This window comes from Benincasa hispida, chromosome 1, assembly GCF_027475165.1.
Source record: "Benincasa hispida cultivar pf3 chromosome 1, pf3_genome.v1.1, whole genome shotgun sequence".
NCBI classification, from domain to species: Eukaryota; Viridiplantae; Streptophyta; class Magnoliopsida; order Cucurbitales; family Cucurbitaceae; genus Benincasa; species Benincasa hispida.
The window spans coordinates 44,114,238-44,137,305 of NC_143478.1; the positions used below are offsets into that span (position 1 = coordinate 44,114,238).

Here is a 23,068-nt window from a genome sequence, read left to right on the forward strand (position 1 = left end):
AGATGAATGAAAAAGTATCAAATGAGGACAAAAGCAAAGAGAGAGGAAAGCAATGTCCTCCAAAACTATGATGCATATGATTTGAACATTATTGATGGAGAAGAGATGGAAGATGGAATGGAAGTTGGTGGATCGAGTACGGGGAACATCTAGAAAATGAGCAAAACATGACTGGTGGTGTGAATTGTGGAGAAAGAGAAGGAAGTATTTCTAGGTTCAAGCAGCCACCACAAACTAAGGCGAGCATCACAAAAAAATACAACAAAGGGAGAAATGCTACAATTCAATTTATCACGAGTTATATTTATCAAACAAATATTCCATTAAATACAATTCAGTTAAAAAGTTCTCATATAATGTTGGAAGCAGCGAGACAATTTGGACTTTGTCTAATACCTCCTTCTTATCAGAAGGCTAGAGTAAAATGTTTGGAAAAGGAAACAAAACATAGAAAAAATCTAATGAGTGGCCATGAGGTTAGAATCGAAAAGAAATGGTTGCTCTTTGATGTCTGATGGGTGGACCGATAGAAAGATAGGATCTTATAAATTTTTTAGTACATTGTGTAGTTGGGACATTGCTTTTGAAATTGATTGATGCACCTTCGTGTATCAAACTAAAGAAAAGTATTTAAACTAATGGATTGAATGGTAGAAAAGATAGGGGAGAAAATGTATCCAATTTGTGACTAATAATGCCTCAAATTATGTCCTAGCTACCTAATATATGGAAGCAAAATACCACACTTATATTGGACATCATGTGCTACTCCCTGTTTAGATTTGATTTTAGAAGATATTGAAAATCATAATAAAGATGTCTTAAAAGGGTTGTTGCCCTTGGTGGTTTTTATTGAAATAGAAGAAAAGAAGACGACACAAGGAGTTTACGTGGAAAACCCTAATTCAGGGAAGAAAAATCACGGTAGAAAAAGGACTTATTATTTAATGTCATACTTACAATAGACCCAACCTCAGATATAAATAGACTGAGGTGAAACCCTAATTTAGCAAATATAGCAAAAATTACAAAAATGCCCTTAGGGCTAATTCAACGTATTTCAACACTCCCCCTCAAGTTGGGGCATAGATATCGGCAAGACCCAACTTGCTAATACAAGCTTCAAATGTCTGTCTCGATAACCCTTTCGTAAAAACATCTGCAATCTATTGAACTGAAGGTACATAGGGAATACAAATAGCTCCGCGGTCTAACTTTTCTTTAATAAAGTGCCTGTCAATTTCCATATGTTTGGTTCTATCATGTTGCACGGGATTATTCGCAATACTGATGGCAGCCTTATTATCACAATACAGCTTCATGGGCCCCGGACTACTCTCGTGAAGATCAGATAAAACTTTCTGCAACCAGATTTCTTCACACACTCCCAGATTCATAGCTCTATACTCTGCCTCAGCACTACTTCTGGCCGTTACACCCTGTTTTTTACTCCGCCAAGTAACCAAATTTCCCCATACAAAGGTACAGTACCCTGAGGTTGACCTTCTATCAGTCACAGATCCGGCCCAATCTGAGTCAGTATATGCCTCGATGCTCCGTGTGTCATGTTTCCTAAACACCAAGCCCTTCCCAAGGGTGGACTTTAGATATCTCAAAATTCGAGTCACAGCTTCCATGTGCTCCTCATATGGACTCTGCATGAACTGACTTACTACACTCACAGCATAGGAGATGTCGGGCCTAGTATGAGACAAGTAAATCAGTTTTCCTACTAAACGTTGATACCTCTCCTTATTCACAGGAACTCCTTCCGAAATACTTTTCAATTTGCTATTGACCTCAATAGGAGTGTCAATAAGTTTGCATCTAATCATTCCTGTTTCCTTTAACAAGTCCAGAGTGTACTTCCGCTGAGATACAGATATTCCTGCTTTTGATCTTGCCACTTCCATTCCTAGAAAATACCTTAAACTACTAAGATCCTTGATTTCAAATTCACTTGCCATCCTTTGTTTTAGCTTAGCAATTTATGCCGTGTCATCCCTTGATAGGATAATGTCATCAACATACACTACCAACACAGCAATCTTTCCTAAGGGTGAGTTTTTGGTAAACAAGGTATGATCAGAATGCCCCTGAACAAACCCTTGGGACTAACAAACACGGTGAACCTGTCAAACCATGCCCTAGGGGACTGCTTCAACCCATATAAAGACTTCCTGAGTTTGCAAACATGATTCTCAAACTTAGCTTCGAAACCTGGAGGTGGACTCATATAAACTTCCTCTTCCAACTCACCATTTAAGAATGCGTTCTTTACATCTAGTTGATGTACGGGCCAATCTTTATTCACGGCGACAGACAGAAGAACACGAATCGTGTTTAACTTAGCCACTGGGGAAAAAGTTTTTTGAATAATCAATCCCATACGTCTGAGTGAACCCTTTAGCAACTAACCTGGCTTTATACCTCTCGAGTGTTCCGTCAGACTTATACTTCACTGTGAACACCCATTTGCAACCAACTGTTTTGTGACCACTAGGGAGAGCTACTAACTCCCAAGTCTTATTTGCCTCAAGAGCTCTCATTTCCTCCATTACTGTTGCTTTCCACTCGGGAACTTCCATGGCCGCATGTACACTGGTAGGTATTGCTAGAGCATCCAGCTGAGTAGTAAAAACCTTAAAACCAGGAGATAAGTTATTATAGGTCAGAAAACTATGCAAAGGGTATTTTGTACATGACCTGGTTCCCTTTCTCAGAGCAATTGGCATATCCAGAGTGGTATCATAGTTGTCAGTTTTCATCTGTCCCTCTTCAGTATCAGACTTTTGAGACAATTCTGCATCTTCTTGAGGATCTTTCAGCATCCCATTACCTCCTGAAGTTTCAACCTTCTCTGAGCTCATTTCATCATTTTCTATGTTCCCAAACTTTTCTCCAAGACTCTCATCTGAAACAACGGGATCTTGAACCTGAGCTGGTTCCGACGCTTGGACACTTTCCAATGGAACACCAGAGGTTTCCTGAATTTCCTTTCTGAGATTCTTCCTACAGTATGTTATCCAAGGCACTTATCAAGTAGGAAGAACCGACACGAGAATAACAGGAGCAGAATTAGGTTCAAGACTAGGTAGACTAGGAACAACAGGAGCAAAGTTAGGTTCGAGACTAGGTAGACTAGGTCCAGGAACATTGGGGCTAGGCTCAGGTTCAGGAATATTAGGACTAGGCTCAAGATTGAGGCTAATGGGTACGGAGTACGTGGAACTGTTAGTCTCTTCATTCGTGGTCTCCCCCTGAAGATGACTAACGGAAAAGAATGGTTTATCTTCAAGGAACGCGTGACATCCATAGTGACAAAATATTTTCTGGAAGATGGATGAAAGCATTTATAGCCTCGCTGATGAAGGGGATACCCGACAAACACATGTTTTAGCTCGTGGAGCAAACTTAGTCCGGTGTGGACCATGAGTATGAACAAAGGTTGTACACCCAAACACACGAAGAGGAACCTCAGGAATAAGACGGGTAGACTGATAGGACTCTTTGAAGCACTCAAGAGGGGTTTGAAACTTTAGAACTCGTGAAGGCATTCTATTAATTAGATGAGTTGCAGTAAGAACCGCATCTCCCCACAGGTACGAAGGGAGAGACGCTGGAATTATCAAGGAACGAGCAACTTCAATGAGATGGCGATTTTTCCGTTCAGCCACCCCATTTTGTTGTGGAGTATATGCACACGAGTTTTGATGGATGATCCCTTTTGACACTAGGAATTCCTGGAAGGTGTGGTTGACAAACTCACGACCATTGTCACTCCAAAGAATGGCAATCTTTGTGTTGAACTGTGTTAATGCAGTGGTATAGAACTGCTTGAAGGTAGATAAAACCTCGGACTTATCAGCAAGGAGATATACCCATGTAAGTCGGGTATGGTCATCGATAAAAGTTACAAACCACTGTTTACCAGACAAGGTAGAGATGCTTGAGGGACCCCAAACATCACTGTGGACCAGATGAAACGACTGGGTAGGTTTATAGGGCTGAGAAACAAACGACACGCGAGGTTGTTTAGCACGTATACAGACATCACAAGATAATGAAGAAACATTCACATTATGGAATAAATGAGGAAACAAATATCGCATATATTGAAAACTAGGATGTCCAAGACGAAAATGCCACAATAAATAATGTTTCAGATATAGTAAACGAAGATAAAAGACTAGTCCTAAACAAGCTTCTGGAGGAAGCATCTGCAGAAAGGAAATATAGGCCTCTGTCATATCGGGCAGTGCCAATCGTCTTCCCCGAGCTCAAGTCTTGAAACAAAGCAGTATCTGGTGAGAAGACAACTCTACAGTTCAAATCTTTTGTTATTTTGCTTATTGATAATAAGTTGTAAGAAATTTTGAGGCACATGTAAGACATTTTGCAGAGTTAATCCCTGAAATGGTGACAGTGTGCCTTTTCCAGCAACAGGAGCGAAGGACCCATCCGCAATTCCAATCCTCTCATTTCCAGCACTTGGATAGTATGAGAGAAACCAGTCGGATGAGCCAGTCAAGTGATCGGTCGTTCCTGAATCTAGAATCCATAACTCATTTCCTTTAACAAGGAAACTAAAAGATTGAGGGTTACCTGATTGAGCAACTGTTCCGATCCCTATGGTACCTGAATCACCAGGATTGGTCACTGGAGGCTGTGTCTGAGGTTGTGTAGCCCCCTCAACTGATTCACCCACTAGAGCACACCCAGATTTCGACTTGACATTCGGAGGGCGACGTTTACCATTTGGAGGGCGACCATGCAATTTCCAACACTGATCCTTCGTGTGCCACTGTTTTTTGCAATGCTCACATATTGGGGGTGTTTTACTATTCTGCTTGTCACCATCAGCTCCAGCGGACTTTACCCCGAAGGCAGCTGACTCTACAGTGGTAACACCCGGCCCGTTCATTGCACTCGATCTATCTTTTTCCAATCTAACCTCTGAACAGACCTCCATGAGAGACGGAATTGGTTTCTGCCCTAGTATTCGACTACGAACTGTATCAAATTTGGGGTGCAGCCCGGCAAGAAAATCATACACACGCTCAACCTCTTCTATCTTGGAGTATTGGATTCCATCTTGTGGCCAGTTCCAGATGATCTCCCGACATAGATCCATTTCTTGCCATAACAACGACATCTTGCTGAAGTATGACGTTACATCCATGCTCCCTTGTTTGCATTCGTGAACCTATTTACGTAGAGTATACAGGCGGGATGCGTTCTAACGCCTCGAATATAACCGTCGGACTGCATCCCAAATATCTTGGGCAGTGGCTGAATAGAGTAAAGGTTTCCCGATTTGTGGTTCCATGCTACTGATTAACATTGAGCGGAGCAAAGAATCCTCTGCCTTCCAGACACGCTCTTGAGGATCCCCAGGATTCGGTTGTGGTATTTCTCCAGTCAAATATCCAGACTTATGGCATCCCTCAAGAACCATTTTAATTGTTTGGGACCAAGAGAAGTAATTTTACCCATTCAACTTCTCTCCCGTGATCATTCCTGCAGAATTTCCAATTGTTCCAGATAAAAAACTAGAAGTTGGAAGTGTAGGAAACATTGATACCGGATTTTCTGAATACATCGGGGAAGAATCATGGTCATTCAATCTGGCTCCAAGGGCGGCCATCTGTTGCTGGAGACTAACCAATTGTTGTTGGAGAGATTCAGATCTGGAATTTTTCTGTCTAAAAATCATGGGATTTTCTTCAATGGAATCACCCATTCGAAACTGGGGCTGAACTAGATACACATGAGGAAGAAGCTGTCCACCATGGTACTGTGAAGAAGCTACTGCCGGAAGTCCACCAGCGGAAAAGTTCGGCAACCCGTGACCGGCGCTGCTCCCAGACGGCTGTGATGGTGGGTAACGGACAGAAGGCTTGGCGATCGGCTGCAAGGTTGAAGAAATCGCGCCGATCTGACCCGACCCGGCAGCTGGAGCAAACCCACGACCGTCTGGTGCAAATCCGGTTATGTGCGATGCCGAGGTACCGATCGGCTGTAAATCGATCGTATGCGCCGGCTGGGGAACGTGCGAGGCTGAGACGGTTGCGTGCGAAGTCGAGGGTCCGATCGGTTGTGACCCGTTCGCGTGCGCCGACTGGAGAGCGTGACCTTCCTCGATGGTGTTCGGTTGGAACGGCCGAGACTGGAAGCTAATCGGCGCGCCGGCTGGAGCAAGCCCACCACCTGTTGTTCGGCTCACTAGCTGGATCTGTTCGGCTGAGCCACCTGGGATGATGGTTTGGAGATAGCGGTCAACTACTGCTTGAATCACAACCTCATTAGTCAACGTACCTTCACCTATCAAGTTTGATGACTAAGTTTCTTCTATCGGGGCTAGGGTTTCATCACCTTGCTCTGATACCATATTGAAATAGAAGAAAAGAAGACGACACAAGTAGTTTACGTGGAAAACCCTAATTCAGGGAAGAAAAACCACGGTAGAAAAAGGACTTATTATTTAATGTCATACTTACAATAGACCCAACCTCAGATATAAATAGACTGAGGTGAAACCCTAATTTAGCAAATATAGCAAAAATTACAAAAATGCCCTTAGGGCTAATTCAACGTATTTCAACAATTTTATTTATAACCACTTGTATTTACTCAACATGATGACAGGCTTCACTAATCAATATGAATCTGTATGACCAGCTATTACACCTTTCGCATCTTCGTTTTTGACCCTATTAAGTATTCAAAGGAATAACGCTAATTTGAGGAAGATGTTTATGTTTAAAAAATGGACGACTTCAAAATGGGCAAAGGATCCAAAAGGAAAGAGAGCAGCCGACACCGTTTTGATGTTATCCTTTTGAAACTTAGTGGTCTATACTTTAAACACAACTGAACTATTAGTTCAAATTCTTAAACTTGTTGATATTGACAAACCTGCAAAGGAATATACCTACAAGGCTATGGATAAGACAAAATAGGCCATTAAGAATGGTTTTAATAAAAACGAGGCAAACCTGCAAAAGAATTTACCTATGAAAGAATTTACCTATGAAGATGAGATTGTCAACTTCATCGACTTTTACATATCATTAGATATTATTTGAATCCATAGTTTTTCTATCATCTACTAGCGATCAAAATCGATGCACAATGGAAATAGATTTATATTCTGAAGCTAATGGCATGTTTGGATTAATTTAGCAATCAACACTAGGAAGGTTAAGACGATTCCCTATTATATTAATAGTGTATTTATTATTAAAGCTCTAGACCATGTCAAAATACATGAACAACATCATGGTGAGCTCTTAGTAGTACTCCAATTTTATAAAAGTTAGCCATGAGTACTTAATCTAACATGAAGCATTTTTGGGTGTGAGCGCCATTGAAGTGTTTTTTAACACGTAAGTAATTCGTTTATTTTCTACATTATTCATTTAAGATTTAGAATTATACTTCTATTTTGGTTAATAATTTTGTAGATTCATACGAAAAATAGAAAAACGTTAGAGCGGAAGCGTTTATATGATTTGGTTTATAGAAATTATAACCAAACACTTAAAAGCACTTTGATCTAAAGGATTAACTTGATCCAATCTCCCAAGATCACATTGATGAGAATGACTGGTTGAAACACTCCAAGAAAATAACAAAGTTGAAGCTAATGATGAGCTAGTTTTAGATGATGACGACATCACATGAGGAGATGTAGCTCATGCTAGTGTCGTTGGAGAATCCATCAAGTACACCAGATCAAAAGGAAAGTCAACTGCAACTGTCATCATTTCTGGAGTTCAAACACCAACAATACTTATTAATAAAGACGGTGGTGATGAGAGAAACTAAACATTAAGGAGGAGAATGACCAAGGACGAGCATTGGACAAGGCCTTAGATTTAGATGGGGAGGATGATGAATTTGAAACTTTTACTTTTTGAGATTTTGTTCATTCTTATTAATTAGGTTATTATTTGATGTTTTTAACATTTGGATTCTTTTACCCTTTATTATTATTATTCTGTAAGGCTTTGACATATATACATAAGTTTATGTTCTACATATATTATTTATTTATTCATTACGCCTCACTCCATTCAAGCGTCATCTTTGTCGTCTTTCACCTTGAGGTGCGTCTTATGCTTTGAAAACATTGCTCTCCCTCTAATGCTTCTAGTAACTGCACCTACCGACAACTACCTCCAGTGACCAACACCGGCAATCACTCCAACAGCCAACTCCAGAGAAAACCACCTTCGATGCCCAATATCAGCAACGACTACCTCCAGCGGCCAACTCTGACAATCATCTCCCACGACCACCTTTGCGACCAACTCCGGTGGCTAACTCCAGTAAAGACCACCTCCAACCCCCAATTTCAGTGACAACCACCTCTAGCGAATAGCTCCAACAACTCCCTTCAGTGGCCAAATCTGACAATCACCTCTAACAACCACCTATGCAACCAACTCCGACATTCACTCCGATGGCCAACTCCATCGAAGACCACATTTGCACCCAATTTTGACGATGACAACCTCCGACGCTAGCTCTAACAACTACCTCCGGTGGCTAACTTCGATGCTCACTTTGGCAACCAACTCCGATAAAGACCACCTCTAACCCCCAATTTCAGTAACAACCACCTCCGGCCACTAGCTCCAATGACTCCCTTTAGTGGCCATCTCCAACAATCACCTCTATCGACCAATTCTTTAAACCTAAAACCGATGAACCAAAGGTTAAAGATGACGCGCTTGATTGACGTCATGACCGGGTGCCGGAATTCATTAGTCAAAACCAAATTGTCTTGCAGGGGGGATTTTACGATTCTGCCCAAAGCCCGATTGACAGAACGTCCTGCTACTGACACTTGAAAAAGCACCTCACACTCCCCCTCTTCTCTAATGCGCATATTGAGACTGAGCTTGCTTGCATCTGATCTAAGCCTATCGCGCCTGCCCCCAACTTTCTATTGCGCCTGCCGTTAACTCCTGTTTACCTTCCTTTTGTCTCGTGCGCCCTGTGCTAATAAAGTCGCAAAATAGATTATCCGGAAGGAATGGCACTCAGTTCATATCTTTAAGTTCAATCCTTTCTAATAAAGTCGTTAGTTCCACAGCTCCGGGAGAAAATTCCATGATTCTAAAATGGTCTCGAGTCAAGGGAGAATGCCGCTGCTGATAGATCCCGCCCAGATCAAGAGCGGGTTTCTTTAGAAAGAAGAGAGGTTTCAGCCCACTCCACCCATCTTGTTGCCTCGAAGAAGTTTCCCCTTTGTTTGTGCGAAAGAAATTATATAATATAAGATGGATGTGCATTCGGGATTCCCGTTTTTGGTGCCAAATTGGATCCCTTATCGTCTATGATAGGTCGATCCAAAAAGGGCGAAATGAGTCGCAAAATAGATGGATCCTGGAAACTAGTTCCCAGTTTGGATAAGAGCCGTAATCTTCTCTGAAGAAGAAATGGTATAGATCTGGCTCCGCACAAGATAATGTCAGAGGCTTTATTAGCAGGATTTGCATCTGGTCCGCGGGTTGGCTGGTTGGCTGGAAGGACTCTTTTGCTTGAAAAGTATTTCATTCCTAGTAAACAAAGAACCTAAAGCCAGGTTTCATTCGATTTGTTGTGGATTGGATGATGGAAAAACCAGCAAGCCGCTTTACCAAGTTTACGAAATAGACACAAAAGGGAAATTCCAAGGGCTGAATGTAGACTAGCTTCAGCAAAGAAAATTAGATCGTCGGAAGTGAGAGATCGGATTTCGATCCCGGGGGAGCTTTCTAAAACAATTTGAATTGTGGTACTTTACCGAAAAAAGGAAAGTCAGTTCAGTAGATTGAATGACCTGAAACACAGCTACAGCTACCTGGTCTCACTTAACGAGCACGCATTCGTTCATCTTGAGTTCAGTGTGGTATACTCCCTAGTAGCTCAAAGAAAGTCTCGTCCCGCTTCAAAGGCAGACTGGACAGGAAGTCGAGCTAGTAGATTGAAAGCGAAATTTCCAAGGGCGCACTAGCTATTCTTCAACTGCTGCCCAAGAGGGTACTCTAGAGCAATGTTTGAACGCGTCCTGAATCCCCAGTAAGATCAGAGTATGGAATTCCTCCTCCCTTCAGTCCTGTTTGAACCTGTCCCAGCAACGAAAACCCTCCTACTGCAAGGCTTACCTTCGGGAAGTTTTTCCATTGTGAAAGTCTTGGCTTAGTCTTTTTCTGTTGATTCCTTCCTTCAGGCCTGGTTTTGAAGAAATCGAATAAGGGATAAGACTGTGACTTAGCGTCAAGGCCAATAGCCGTACCAGAAAGCTGTCCTCGGAACAACCAAACCCACCACCACTCACTGCATTGACAGAACTCTCTATGAGTTGGGCTACATAAAAGATCCTTTTCTACTAAAATGGATGTAGGCTTAACTAAAGCCCAATGCAGGTTGAACTCTATGGAATCTAAGCCTCACTACCCTCTTAGAGCGTTACAAGGAATTTTTTGCCAGCCCCACCGAATCTAATAAGGGAAAGGTAGATTGTGGCTAACACTATTCCGAACCGGTGCCCTTCGTTCAACTATTTCACGGGACTTTTAGGTCAGATGAAAAGCAGCAAGCCCATAGCATAGGAAGTTGTAGCTCAGTCTATCTTTCTGCCCAGAATGAATGCCCAACGAAACCTACTCCACTGAATCGAGGTACTTTCTCGTTTTCCCTCGCAGACGAAATCGATTCGACCGGTTGCTCGGCAGCTTTTCCTTTCTCCTTATCCTTGGGGTCCGCTGGAGCTTCTTTCGCCTCTAAAATGGCAAAGACTTTTTTCACTCTCGGATGATCAACCTCTTTTAAAGAAGGAGTCGCTCTGCCTTGATCACCGCTTACTCCGTAATTTAGACAAAAATGGAATTATGATGATGGGGGATCGTGGGTGGAGAAAAAGGTAGTGTTGGTCACTACGTTGGCCCTGTTTGCCAACATTTCAGATAGTTAGTGGATCGGGTCCTCGCATCATATTTTCTTCCGAAAGGAGAATAAGAGCTTGCATAAGCTCTCTGGATTCTAATGGGCTTTCTTCCCCGACTTCGCCCTAATCAATAAACGCGAGAGACTTCGAGAAGTTGGATCTACGGTCGGGCAACTACCAAGTGCGTATCGCGGAAGGAGACGAGCCAAAGACGACCTGTGGGAGGCAAGCTACGTATGGATAAGTCCAAGGTGCAAGCCATTCAAAATTGGGAGCCACCAAGGAAGGTGTCCGAGCAGCCGTTAACTCCCCCTCTGACCATGGGTAGCTGGCTTGATGATTGATCTTTCTAAATCTTCGGAGTACCCGGTAATACTTGATCATCCGAGAGTGTGAAAAAAGCAACTGAGGGAAATACTGCTTCGAGAGAGGGCGGTACGGAAAGAATTTAGTGATTCACCTAACACTTCAAAGTTCTTTTCCCGTAATAGAACCCTTTTTTCAAATCAGAAAGTACCCTCTTGGTAGGCCTACACGTTTTAGGTTATCCGGAAGGAATGGCACTCAGTTCATATCTTTAAGTTTGATCATTGACAAGGTTCAAAGAAAGGGTGGGCCATTGATAAAGAATCGATTCCAAACCACAATCTTGAATGGGAACTTTAGCAATAATGGTATTGTTAACCTTCTGTTCCCTGGTGCACTAGGAACGACCTCTCGTAGGTGTAAACTAAATAGGTTATGGCACTCATCCCCCAAAAAAGAAAAGCGACACAGACCGAAAAGAGGAACCTCACCGAAGCCTGCCAAGACCCCCCGGGCAGAAGCTTCACGACATTTTCTAAAAACGAATTCATATTCAAATACAAAATACACACCTCTTCGAGCCTATTGATCAAAAAGAAGACCTAAGATCTAAATTTGGGCAGGGACTTTGCTAAGCTGTTCGGCCACATTCTATTCCGCTCCAACTCACTGATCATTCCGTTCATTTCACATCTGAATATGCAAACATTTTCATTTCCACGGCTTTCCCTTTTGCGGGCAGCTCCTCAAGCCTTCGAGTGCCGATCTTCGCTTGGGCCGGCTCCGAAGCTCTACCCTGCGGAGGGAGTTGTTTTCCAGTAGCAGGAACTTTCTTTCCTGGTTGATTAGCCTCCCATAATCCATTTTCTCTTCGAAGAATTCCCTTCTGAAAAATCACGAATCAAATTTCGTGGAGCCAAATACATGTCTGATTTTTCAATAATCGGCTAAGAGAACGAATCTCATTCGTTCTTCGGATGGCAAATCCCAAGATGTTTATTCTTTCATCCTTTTGAAGAGCTGATATCTCCAGGTGTTGTCACCAAAAACCTTCCCCGATTGACAGAACGTCCCGCTACTGACACTTGAAAAAGCTGCTTTCAAGGTCTCGTCGCTTCGGTGAATCACTTGAGCCCCGATACATTTTCGGTGCTCCGACCGGCAGCTGCTGGGTTTCCCCATCTCTCCTAAACTTCCCCCAGTGCCTCCCCAGCCGTTGCAAACACTGAGCGAGAACGGTAAGGGGCGCACAAACAATGTCGTTGCGCGGGGATGCGATTCGCCTGGAATCAAAGAAAGATATTTGGAAACGGCTCATATGTTGTGACTTGGAATAAAGGTTTCTCTGTGGCCTCTCGGATTGCCCATTCATGAAATAAGGTGCAGGAGTTCTTTGCATCCGTAGAGGAGGCTCATCCATGATTGGGAATCGGAATGTGGGATTTTTGAAGTTTTCGCAACTCAATCATGTATGATGGAATCATCAAAGATTTGACCTTTTCGAACTCTGTCTGTAACTCACTATAGGCTCGAGAAACAAAGAGAAGATGTGTACGAACGAGATATACAGCAACAAGAAGAAGGAAAAGGATTGGATGGGATTTGCTACCCGATGAGTCTCCCTACGCTATTAGGCACCTTTGGTCTAGGCTTTGACCCCAAAGTCCACTTTGAATTGGGAACGTCCCACTGTGGATTCATAGACTGAACGTCGACAGGTTAGTGGTACAATACCACAACTCCTTCGGCAACCAAACAAAGAAAAGAGAGATCGTAGTTGGTCCTGCTTTCTCTTGCTGCTCAAAATGGTCGAGAAAAGTCATAAATTCCGCATATTTTGACCGGGGTGATTCAGAATCATAGGATTGGCAAAATCGAAAACATCCCACGAAAGTCAGTGGAAGCAAACAGGCAATCGGCTGCCTAAAGGACCCCATTTGTGGTTGAAGGCTAAGTTCATTCTTCGATATATCTCACTCCGCTATCCCCCTATCGTAGATGGTTCAGCCACGCCCGGTGCCACGAAATGATTGAGAACTACGACGAGGTCGAAATGCATTTTGTTCTTTGTATTCAATAAGTATTGCATGACCGAATAATTCAAGGAGGGGCGCACAATAGTCCTGGATTCCTTTGAAGAAAGGAGTACTAAGGTTCTTCGTGGCTTGGTATTGAGGATATCAGCGATAGTTAGAGAAGAGCGTGGTACCGCAGCCCCTCTCTAAGTAAAGGTCAAGTCTCTCTTTCAGCTAGACCGGGGGAGCATGGGGGGGGCGATATCTGCTTTTGACTGATGGAAAGCATCTCTCCTTAGCTTCTATTACCTGACCGAACCCGCAAAAAAAATCACAATAGTGTGAAAATACGCTAATCGACGAACCCTGGGAACATCATTAGTATAAGAAGAGGCAGAGAAGACAAAGAGTTGGTCCTAAAATGGGTCAGATGTCGGTTCAGGCGCTCTTTCCTTGAGTAGACAATACAAAGAAGGTAGTCGTTCCATCATGAGGGAATGTCCCAGACTCTCCCAAGTCGTAAGCGAGAACATGCCCAATCGCGTGAGAGAACGAAGGAGAGCATTAAGCCAATAAGCCGGTCCATCAGCAGTCTCCGTGACGGAAAAAGCGGCATCGTTGACTCAAGAGAAGTAAGCAAGCTCCCTCCGGTTGTCCAGTCCCTGGGCGGCTCTCGGTTTTTGAGCATGTTGGGAGATTAGGCGGCAGTTGAAAGAGCTTTTTAGCCCTTTCCTCGAGGAGTCGAGCTGCCTATCTTCTCCTCAAGCCGCACTAGCCTAAACTTCTGATTTTTTCTCATTGGATTTCATTTCATTCGAACCATTTGGTTTCGCCGTGTTGTAACAGAGACACGAATGCTGATGCACCTGAGTATGTTTATTCGGGTATTCCCCCTGAGAAGACAAATGTTTACAGCTTTGGTGTGGTAGTGTTAGAGGTGGCAACGGGGAGAAGGCCTCTTGATGATAATGGAATTGTGGTTGTTGACTGGGTCTGGGACCTGTGGAAAAAGGGGAAACTAATTGAGGCAGCTGATTCGACGGTTGATGGGGAAGAAGGGGTGGAAATGGAAAGGATGCTGATGACTCAGTGGTAAGAGTATCGCTTTCATACGGCGGGAGTCATTGGTTCAAATCCAATAGTAGGTAGAACTTATTAGATACCACAGAAGCAATGGTATCTAATAAGTTTTTCTACTCAACTTTGTTCTATTGATTTTCTATCTTTTCCATAGGCGGCCGCTACCCGACTTAGCGAATCACTTCCAGGCTGGCATTAAATCGAGATCGCGCCAGAAAGTATGTTTTCCTTTCTTTTTCATACTATTTTTACTTTTTTCCTTTTGTTTTTTGCATGTTAGTTCTTTAAAAACCGAAATCAATGAAATTAAATAAATCCTCAAACTTATATACTACAATCGTTAATATTGGGCCTCAAAACTAGCGTATGAAATGTAGGAAATAACATATCAAAAATGTAGGAAAAAGGATTACTTTTAAGATTTTTATCTAGTTCTATGGAAGAAGAAAATATTTTTTTTTTTTAAATCCATTCTAACAATTATGTAACTAATTAAAAGTTTAAAGGTAAAAAATCAATAAATTTGAAACTTTTGGTGCCTAATTTTGATAATTGTATAAGTTTGAGTGTCCTAAAACTATTTATCTCTTGATTACAAATATATGCTTTAATCAGTTGAGTTATGCACAACTTAAGAAATAAGCTTAGTTAATTTACGTGGTTGACAAAATATGATATGTGAGGCACCATTACTTATATAATGAAAAAATAGTAGGAAAAAACCTAACCTTAACCAAAATAACATGCACTCCAAACACAGATTATTATAACCTAAACTAAAATAGTCTCCACATCAAACATAAACTATTATAACCCATACTATTTTAGTCTGCACCCCAAACATAGACTATAACAACCAACTTAGTGTCCTAAACAGTCCCTTAAACTTTCAATACTGTGTCTAATAAGTCTCCATCACTTATGGATTGCATTGGTTTAGTCTTTGCACTATTAAATGCCACCCTGAAAATAGTATCGTAAGCATACCAAATAAGTATTCAATTGATGAGTTAATGATATGAACCCATGAGACATAAAACTAAAAGATCAACGCCTTGTTAGAAACCACTTAAATTACATGGCCTTGATAGATACCACCTAGACAATTTAAGCACCTATTGGAAAAGTTTTGAAGCATAAGGACTAAATAAACAGGATCATAAGAGTTTGGGACCAGACTTGTAATTTAACATAATTAATAAAATACACCTACCATGAAAAAACCTCTTAGGAAACCATAGAATTTTTAAAAACTTACCCAACTCCGAAAGAATTGTCTTTTCAAATTCTGACACCAGCCAGTCGAACCTATAGTCTGGGAATAGCTGTATGAAAAGAAAACACCCAACGGCTGGGGATAAGCAGTTTTCAAAGAAAATAATTTTAAAAGATATGCATGATGCGATGAAAAATTAAAAGGATGAGATAATATTACATAAGTTAAAGAGCCAAAAAGTTATAGAAACTAGGACTGGTTAGTTGGCTTGAACATACATGAAATAGTTTTTTATTTAAGCATCAGTCAAAGAAGTCAGATCTAAAAACCAAAAACACAATCACATCGAGCACCTGTCAATTGGAATGAGGCAATAATTTACTCCTTCTATGGCCACATCTCAGTATGTGAAAGCCATCAATGGCTTCCCTACGAAAACATAAAAAAATTACCAATTGAGTATAGATGGTATCTTTCTATTTTCCGTGATATTGACCACAGTTCTTAACCAGTTATCCTATTTATTAATTTCACTCACTTTCTTTATGGAAATTGATTTTCAATCAAAAAATGAAAAGAAATTAACCATAAGCTATTCTTTTGGACTATATAACGCCCACCAATCTTAAGAGAACCTAAGTAGAGAGACCAGGAGTCATAACTCAAAAATAATTGCCTGACCAATTTATTGTACAACTCATAGCATTATATGTAATATTCAGTTATTGACATCATGCAAGGAATTTTTTAAAGAATATTATGTGTCTTTTTTCCTATAAAAGACTATTATTTCCTTAATAAATGAAATATGAAGATCAGCAAATCCCAACAATGCACCATTTGAGGGAGACGTATAAGGTTTCCCACGACTCACTAGCTCATGGAGGGTCCTAAAGACACAGAAAAAGACATGTATGTTCCCATCCCGTTCCTGAGTGGAGAAAGCAATAACCTTTAAAACGAGGGTCAAAAGACAAATTAGGTCTTTTTTACCAATCAGACAGGACCTAAATAGTTGGGAAGAAGACATTGCTTTTATGATATTCATCTTTTCCTCATATTTTATTCAAAGATTTTTTTTTCCATATTAGTCTCTTAACTACTCACCAATTCCAAGATAAAAGCATATTTTAATAAACAAGCTATCAAGGATTCCCAAATTATTGCTGGGATGACAAAAAAATTAGTCAAGGCAAGGAGAAAAATAATGCAAACAATAAGTGAGCCATTAAGGAAAAGGTGGATTTATTGAGTTCAAAAGTTGTTAAAATGCAAGCAGGCTTTATCTACTATGTATAAATATCAGATGCATTGACAACATTTTCCAAAAAAGTTTGGAACTTCCATCCATAAAAGAGAAAAGAAGAAAAGAAATAACCAAACGTTTATTTATTGCATATGGCCAAGGAAGATGCAAAAATCTATACATTACATATAAGTACATAACCTTAAGACGAACTTTAAACACTGGGACTCACCCATGAGATCGTTCTCGATAGGAAAGACATGACCGTGGTGTCTATTTTCACATGTTGCATCAATCCAGGGTACTGCACCTATACTTCAAAAAAATGATGATAGTAAATAGAAATCTCATTCTACTACATGTCATTTTTTATTCTAAACATTGAAAACCCAATATATTAAACAATCTACTACATGGATGTGTAAGAATGAGAAAAGGGGTAACCACAACTTTTAAAGCGTGAAGTGGATTGAAGCACAATAACTCTCCACATCCTAAGCTTGAAAAGCAAAAGATAGTGAGATTTTTCTTATAGGCACATATTAAGAAAATAATAATTAAAAAGACAGTTTTTGATAGGACAAAATTAAAAAGATGTAAATATGCCCAAATATTAAAGGAAAGATTACACTTTTCGTCACCGAGTTCTAAGTTGGGTACAAGTTTGGCCCCAGAGTTTCCACACAACGATTTAACCCCCTGAGGTTTGATTTTGGTAGCATTTCGGTCTCTTTCATCAATTTTCCATTAATTACTAGCATAAAAATAACATGACATCCAATTTTTATTAAAAAAAAATAATAATAAATAAATAAAAGAGTATTTTTTTTTTTTCCCTCTCTTTCTCCCTTTCTTTCCCCCTCCCCCCAACCTTAGAGAGATGTCCTACCCATTTCAAGAATTAAACATGCAGAGATATTCCTTTCTGAAATGAGGGAGGACCTCTCAATTTTTTCCAAAAGAAAATCAAATGTGGGAAGGGAGAAAGGAGGAGAGGAATGGAAAAGGAAAACAAAAGGAGGAGAAAAGGAGAAGAAGAAAAGAAAGAACAAGAAGAGAGGGAGGAAAAAAATGGTGGTGGTGGGAAGATGGAGGAAGGAAAAGAGGAGAGAGAAGGATCAAAGTATAAAAGAACAAAAAATAGTGTCGCATCAACTTTCAGTTAGTAACTAACAAAAAACTGACAATAAGGACCAAAATTCTACCAAAATCAAACCTCGATTGTTAAAATATAGACTTTGAAATCTCGGAGACAAAAATCCTACCAAACTCAAACTTCATGAACCAAAAGTGCTATTTTGTCAATATTAAATACTGGTAGAAAGCATGAGATGAAGAAAATGCACGATAATACATGATAAACAAATAAAGTTCAAGTATAATGAGTCTCTTTAACAATAAAAAGCTACAAAACCATAATAACAAAATGCATAATTACAATCCATGAACCTATAAAACTCGTCCTCACTAAATAGGCTCAGACCTCCATTTCTTTTGTCGAGACGTTTGGTCCTTCATATCTTCCAATTTGGTCTTTGCTCCACATTAATTAATATTGAAATAAAGGAGAAAGGAGAAGAAGAACAACGAAAGTTTTACATGGAAAACCCTAAATCAGGGAGAAAAAACCACAATAGAAGAGTTCTTATTATTCAACCTATTTACAAACACCACAGACCCAACATATAAATAGACTAAGGCAAATCCTAATATAGTAGGGAAAAGTAGAGAAATATAAAGAGACTTATATGCCCTTAGGGCAAATACAGCAATTTTCAACAATTAATATGATTGAACATAATGCTCTATTCATTGTTTTTAAGCACGTGATCTAGATCTATACCCTATGTTTAAGAATGTTAGAATATCGATAGGGTTATATTTAGAATATTATTGGTGGTAGAATTGTAAAATTTTTCCAAACAAAATTCATGGACTTTTGCTTCAGCGCATACCAGGAGTTTCAATAATTTCAACTCATTTAAAAAGCCTTCTACACATGCTTTTTTATACTAGAGGTTTCTCGGCTTGCATGCACAATAAAATACACGATACTGTCCAAATTGACAAACCTTGATAGCCACTTCTTGATTGCTTTTCAGTATGGCACGGTGCACCTGAGCAATTGACGCAGCAGCTATAGGTTGTTCATCAAGTGAAAGAAACCTAGTATTATACAAACCCGAAATTATGGAATAAAACAATATCTAACCACATAGACTGTAGCTAGTACTTTACATGAAGATAGTAGAGGGAAAATGAAAACACAAACAAAACCAAATAGTAAAAAAACATATCAATGTGAATTTGGAAATCCAGATGCACCAAAGACATGATTTTAGCATGATCCGCAAAGATTCAGATGAGTTAAAAACCAACCTAAGACATATGCTACTCATTTAACCAGCATTCTTTAGTTCCATAACATACACAGAGCTCCAACTTCCTTTTCTTTCTGCAGTTAGACAGTTTCCTTATTGATTGTTTACCTACAAATATTACATAAATAATTCAAAAATCACGAATGCAATAAGATCAATCTCACTTCACATTCTAATTTCAATTGCTTGTGCTGACATTAGAAATCAAACTCAGCATAAGAATGGCTTCTCTCAATAATTTATGAACTTAATATTATTTTCAAATGAAGATAATAACCTTACAATAGGTTGTAAGTCCTTTTTTGTTTTTTTGTTTTTTTTTTTTTTTGAGACGGGTTGTAAGTCTTTTTAAGTATGATAATTTTTCAAATCTAGATAAAAAACCACAAAACAATTCCCTTGAATATGAAAAAAATTAACTTCAAGACTTGTTATTACGCTATCATTCAAATTTTTGCATGTCAGAATATTTTGAACCTTTTGGTCCATCCAACATATGTCTAGTAAAGTTGTAAGCAATCCCAGAGCCTAAAGATCGTCGTAACATTCTGCTTGATTCTTAAAGACTATATTGTAATTAATTGTATTACCCTACCAAACAAATTTATAAATTAAAGAATTAAAAATAATAGAATTCATTTAAAATAGTGTGATTAACTAAATTGCTGTAAATTACTAAATAACTAGAATACAATTTTGAAGATATTTGAGTAAACACTCCATTCCTAGCCCAAAGCCTTTGATGTATGATTAGCAGGGGTCTAATGGCTGGACGTAATTGTGATATTTAATATGTACAACTCTGTTAGGTCTAAATCCCATTTGGTCCATATGATCTTTCACCATTTGGTCCTAGAAATGTGCATTTCTGTGTTGAAATGAGCACATATTGAAGACACGTAGACACGCTACAGCAATCATTTGCTGGTGCAAAGTATGACCGTATAACATCAAAGTGACCAGAATGGTTATTTCTTTAGACATTTTAGAAGTTTATGGACCAATACGACTAAATCTAAGAGTTTAGAAATCAAATAAGAATAAAATTAGAAACAAATAGACCAAACAGAGAAGTGTTATGTGCAAGTAGAAAGTACATAGTACGCTAGTCCTGCACATTTATGCTTACATTGCTGATATATCTGAACCAAGGTTGTTGATTAGCACGCCTTTTATATCTTTGAATGGACAAGGAACAGCCTGAGGTGTTGATGACTATATAAAATTAAACAAGAATGAAAAGTGTCTCATTCTACAAAACTAAAAATCTCAAAATACTTAAAGCAGACCTGATCTTGCAGTGAAGAGAGAATGGATGAGTATTCATTTGGTGTCTGCCGCAATGAAGCTGCAAATTGACCAGCTTTAACGTAAAACCCTTTGTTAACTTGACATAGCTTTAAAAGTCTCTTTGCAGAGCGTAGATGAACCTAGCCAAGGTCATTTCATAAAGTCAGGAACAACTAACAGCATCTTCATTAGAATGAAGTTAATTGTGTAACTCCTTGCGGTCAAATTTGAACTCAAATTCTAAGAAGCACGAGAATAAGATGAGCATTCGTAAAGCATTAGAGTAACTTTCAAGAATTATTAATTACATGTATTTCATCATAAATGTAAAACTTCATGTTATCAAAGCATCCAATCGATCTCGTAGACATAAGAGCCATCCCAAAATATGGCTTCCCCTATCATCAAAAAATATGTAAAAGAAAGGTATGAAAACCACTTTTTTTACACGGTTCATGAGACCCATATGAAACTTGAAAAACCAGTCAAACGTTGAAGTTACTAGAATCCAGAACATATTAACAATAGGTGAACCATCCAAAACAAACCTACTGAGATAGAAAGGATGCAACGACGGTCATTTTAAAGATAGACAAGAAAATAAACACAAAGAAAGCCCATTTGAACGAAAAGGACAAGCACCGGAACTTCCAGCAGCATTAGAGAATGATACGATTGAAGACTACAAAATCAACAGTCCAAAGGCTAAAGCCTAAAACTACAAGCCGAAAGTAAATAAGCACGAACCTCAGACAATTTAAGACGATATTCCTCAGAGTCCTCTACCAACCCATGCAAAGAGTACTTATAGTCAAGAACAACGAGAGAAATCTGTCATTCAAGTTGAGCAAAAGTTAAGAAACGTTTGAAGAAATAAAAAGAACCGATCAACAAAGCTAAAGAGAAGAAGATAGATATAGAAGAACATCAGACAGTGGAAATCGCGCGGGAGGAACGACGGAAGCCGTAAACAGCGGTTCTAAATTTCTCCTCAAAATCGAGAGAAGCGGAATGAGTATCAGAAGACGACGAGACAAATTTGGAATTAGAGTTCGATGCTTGGAACGCAAGGCCAGTTCCCGTTGTTATAACACAAATAGATGCCACGGAACGAAAACTGAAAATCTTCATAATCCTCCTCATTTGAAGTTCACTTCTACTTTCTATTTGCCGCCGCCGCCGCCGTCAAGACACAGAGAGAATCTGTGTCGGAGGGATTCCGGCGTTCAATTCAAATTCGAGGATTTTGCGCCACTGGACGACGACGATCGCGGAGTTCCTACAAAATTTAACCATCATTCTAACTCGAGAAAATTTAAGGTTTAAATTATATTTTATTACCTGTTGCTATGGAGGGTCCTCGATTCTTATGTTGGCAACAGTAAATAAAAATTAACGATTACTTTAGATTTTGATCTGCACCTTATGAGACAATTATAGATTTTAGGAGGCAATTTTGATTGATCAATAAAAATGTGAGCAGAACATTCATTTCAATTTTTAAGTAGTGTTCGATCGATTACGTATTAATCAATATTCGATTCAATGGTCTAAATTTATATGTCATGAAAAGGTTACAATCCTACGAGCGTTTTGTATTCTACCAGCGACGCAGGTAATAGAGTAATAGACTGATATGCGCGGAGTTGGAGTCCAGCCACAGGTATGATAAGTATGAATCATAGTTCTAATATTTGTTTACAAGATAATCTAGCACCTCCGAAACTAGTCCAGCTCCCTATAGGATCTTTTTTAACCATTTTCGAACACCTCATAGCATGGCCTTTGACTCTGTCATCTATGTATGATTTCTATTGTCCCTTCTTTCTAATGGATTTCGAACAGATAAAAGTATTCGGTTATTGGGAAAAATCGATATACTTCGAATGTCGAATCAAGATCAACTAAGACATAAATAAGTCATTGGGTTGAACTCTTCTTTGGTATCAAAGTAATTGGTTGAAGTTAGTTGAATAGGATCACTATGACTATAGTTGTTGGTAAATTTATCAAGGACAAAAATATTGATAACTCTCAGATGGAGTATTAGAACGGAAAAATCTATTAGATAATGAACTATTGGTTCTAAGTCATCTCATGCCCTCTATCTCTATGAATATAAAAGAATTACTCCATTATTGCTCAAAAGCAAGAAATAGAATTGGGTCGTATAAAGAAAATATTTTGTTGCTAATGAACAAGACGTCGAGAAATTGTTCATACATAAAATCATAATTATGTGGAAAACCAAATATAGTAATTATCGAACGAGCAATCGAAAAGATTATGGAGTATCCTCTGGTTTAGGTATTGTTCCTCCAATGATTGTAGTACAAAGTACTTCTTGTCGAACTCTAATATGATCATATTTATAAGTAAGCATCTCTTGTAAAATATGAGTAACACCACAAAAGAGATCGACAATTCCATAGAAAAAACATTATGATCCCTTGAGGAAAAGAATTTATTCGTGAGACGAAAAAAATGGAATTCTGACAATTTCCTATAAACATCTTATATAGATAAGATATCCAATTAGATTTAGATAATAGTAATTGTTTATGTTATGGGGTTGAGTGGTTGCTAGCTCCGGTC

The 23,068-nt window shown here is 39.3% G+C and overlaps 1 protein-coding gene across 10 annotated transcripts in view; it reads right to left on the reverse strand.

Moving 5' to 3' along the window:
• LOC120068818 (Protein kinase superfamily protein) overlaps nucleotides 1-21,780 on the reverse strand; it is a 30,503-nt gene extending 8,723 nt beyond the window's left edge. For 5 of the 10 annotated variants that reach the window (XM_090306135.1, XM_039020472.2, XM_090306140.1 and 2 more), the window contains exons 1-7: nucleotides 21,407-21,780; nucleotides 21,221-21,304; nucleotides 20,473-20,613; nucleotides 20,313-20,383; nucleotides 18,875-18,968; nucleotides 17,035-17,112; nucleotides 15,599-15,665 (exon numbers count right to left, since the gene is read on the reverse strand). In XM_090306135.1, the coding sequence (XP_090162261.1) occupies nucleotides 15,599-15,665; nucleotides 17,035-17,112; nucleotides 18,875-18,968; nucleotides 20,313-20,383; nucleotides 20,473-20,613; nucleotides 21,221-21,304; nucleotides 21,407-21,616 (745 nt within the window). In that variant the 5' untranslated portion in view covers nucleotides 21,617-21,780. Of the gene's footprint in view, nucleotides 1-15,598; nucleotides 15,666-17,034; nucleotides 17,113-18,874; nucleotides 18,969-20,312; nucleotides 20,399-20,472; nucleotides 20,614-21,220; nucleotides 21,305-21,406 lie in introns of all 10 variants that reach the window. The other 5 variants (XM_090306127.1, XM_039020467.2, XM_039020476.2 and 2 more) reach the window with 1 other exon arrangement.
• Between the last annotated feature and the right edge of the window lie 1,288 nt (nucleotides 21,781-23,068).